At 38.1% G+C, this 1,580-nt stretch overlaps 1 protein-coding gene across 2 annotated transcripts in view; it reads right to left on the reverse strand.

Annotated features, from left to right (window-relative positions):
• Positions 1 to 1,130, reverse strand: part of rnf214 (ring finger protein 214) — a 4,063-nt gene extending 2,933 nt beyond the window's left edge. Inside the window, exons 1-3 of one of the 2 annotated variants that reach the window (XM_005938637.2) lie at positions 1,010 to 1,130; positions 784 to 914; positions 84 to 313 (exon numbers count right to left, since the gene is read on the reverse strand). In XM_005938637.2, the coding sequence (XP_005938699.1) occupies positions 84 to 313; positions 784 to 913 (360 nt within the window). In that variant the 5' untranslated portion in view covers position 914; positions 1,010 to 1,130. Of the gene's footprint in view, positions 1 to 83; positions 314 to 783 lie in introns of both variants that reach the window. The other variant, XM_014338859.2, reaches the window with a different exon arrangement.
• Positions 1,131 to 1,580: the final 450 nt, after the last annotated feature.

Raw genomic sequence — 1,580 nt, forward strand, 5'->3', positions numbered from 1 at the left:
ACAGAGTGGTCAATCCCACAAGAGATTCAGAACCATAAACACATGCATGCATTGCATAGCTGTGTGTGTGTGTGGTGTCTCACCTGGTGTTGCCGAGTGGCCTCCTCCTTTCTTTTCTGCAGCTGTTGTTTGTACTTCTCGTGTTCCACCTCTTCCTGATCCTGTTTTTTCAATAGTTTGTCGTACTGCTCCATCAGGGTGGAGGTGTACTGAAACACGGCCGCCACGTGACTCTCCCAGTCGGGCTCTGTGCTGACACTGGACTCTGCTGTCATGCTGTCTGTCTGCACAGCCTGAGCTCTGTGTTTCAGATCTACAAAAGACAACAAGGAAACAACTTATTAGGTACAGAAGTAGTTATGGTAACAGTGAGACTTTAAGGAGTTTAAAAAGCAGTTTATGGTTTCTAAAATCTATTGCATTTTTGTAAATTGCCAAACTGCCACGCCACACTTAACAGACCTGGTACAGCAACTAAACAGCCTGTGAAATACAGTTTCTGTTTAATAAAATGTTTTGTCTACAAGTAAAAACACAGTGAATTTACAGCTTAAAACTAGATTTCACATTCATAAATCACCATTTCCAGCTACAAAAACTCTTTAACGGCGAGTTCACTGCATTTTCTCTTATCTGGATCACATTATTTGAGTCTATCAAAGACCACTATGTGCAGACTTCTCAAATTCCCCTTTCATCTAGAAAACACGACACCAGATGTTGTTAAGCTCCACCGGGTATTCTTCACTGTTCAGCTGTCATTGTAAAATTCCGGCGTTTTACCTGTCACTCCCATTTTGGCGAAATCCAGTTCAAGGCCAAGGTCCAAGTCCGGGTCTCCATCCTGAATTACATGATGGTCTTCCGCTTTATCGTCTGAACCCTCAATAGCCGTTTCCGCGCTAGCATCCATGCTAAAAGAAGTACAAAAACGAAACTTAGTCTTTTGGATTCGCTTTTCAAACTTGACACAAACGTTACGTGTTCTGTAAACACCGAGCGAACTTACAACAACGTAGTGAGCTCCACAAAGGCTCTTTAAAATAAAACTTCGGCGATATCAGCTGCCGTTAAGATCCTGTTTACACCTGGCGCCAGCTACGAATGTGTGCACCCCTAAATGTAATCCGGCTGAAACACTTCAACTGTCCAGGGGTTCCAAAACAAAGATCTTCTATGTAGGTAGATAATTAGGTAGAAATATTTATTTATTTATTTATTTATTTGCACAGGGACATATAGAAAAACTACAACTACATAGATACGACAGGAGTGGCAGAATTGAAATGTAAAGCTCGTGACTTTGTAAGGAATAAATTCATAATAATTAGAACTGTTATTTGCTACATTGTTATTTTTAAAATATAAGAAAATACAATATTGTTTAAGTAACAAAAATACATTTAAAAAAGGAATAAATCACTAGATGGATGTTTATTGGATATTGGATGTTTTTTTTAAAGAATAAAGTCGCAAATTATTTCTTTATTTTTCCCCTGACTAGTTGATATAATTAAGTATTTATCTGTACACTCTAAAATTTTGATTTTCATATATTTAGCAGTATATACTATATGTGT

This window comes from Haplochromis burtoni, unplaced genomic scaffold (genome assembly GCF_018398535.1).
Source record: "Haplochromis burtoni strain Fernald_Lab_line unplaced genomic scaffold, NCSU_Asbu1 Contig_250, whole genome shotgun sequence".
NCBI classification, from domain to species: Eukaryota; Metazoa; Chordata; class Actinopteri; order Cichliformes; family Cichlidae; genus Haplochromis; species Haplochromis burtoni.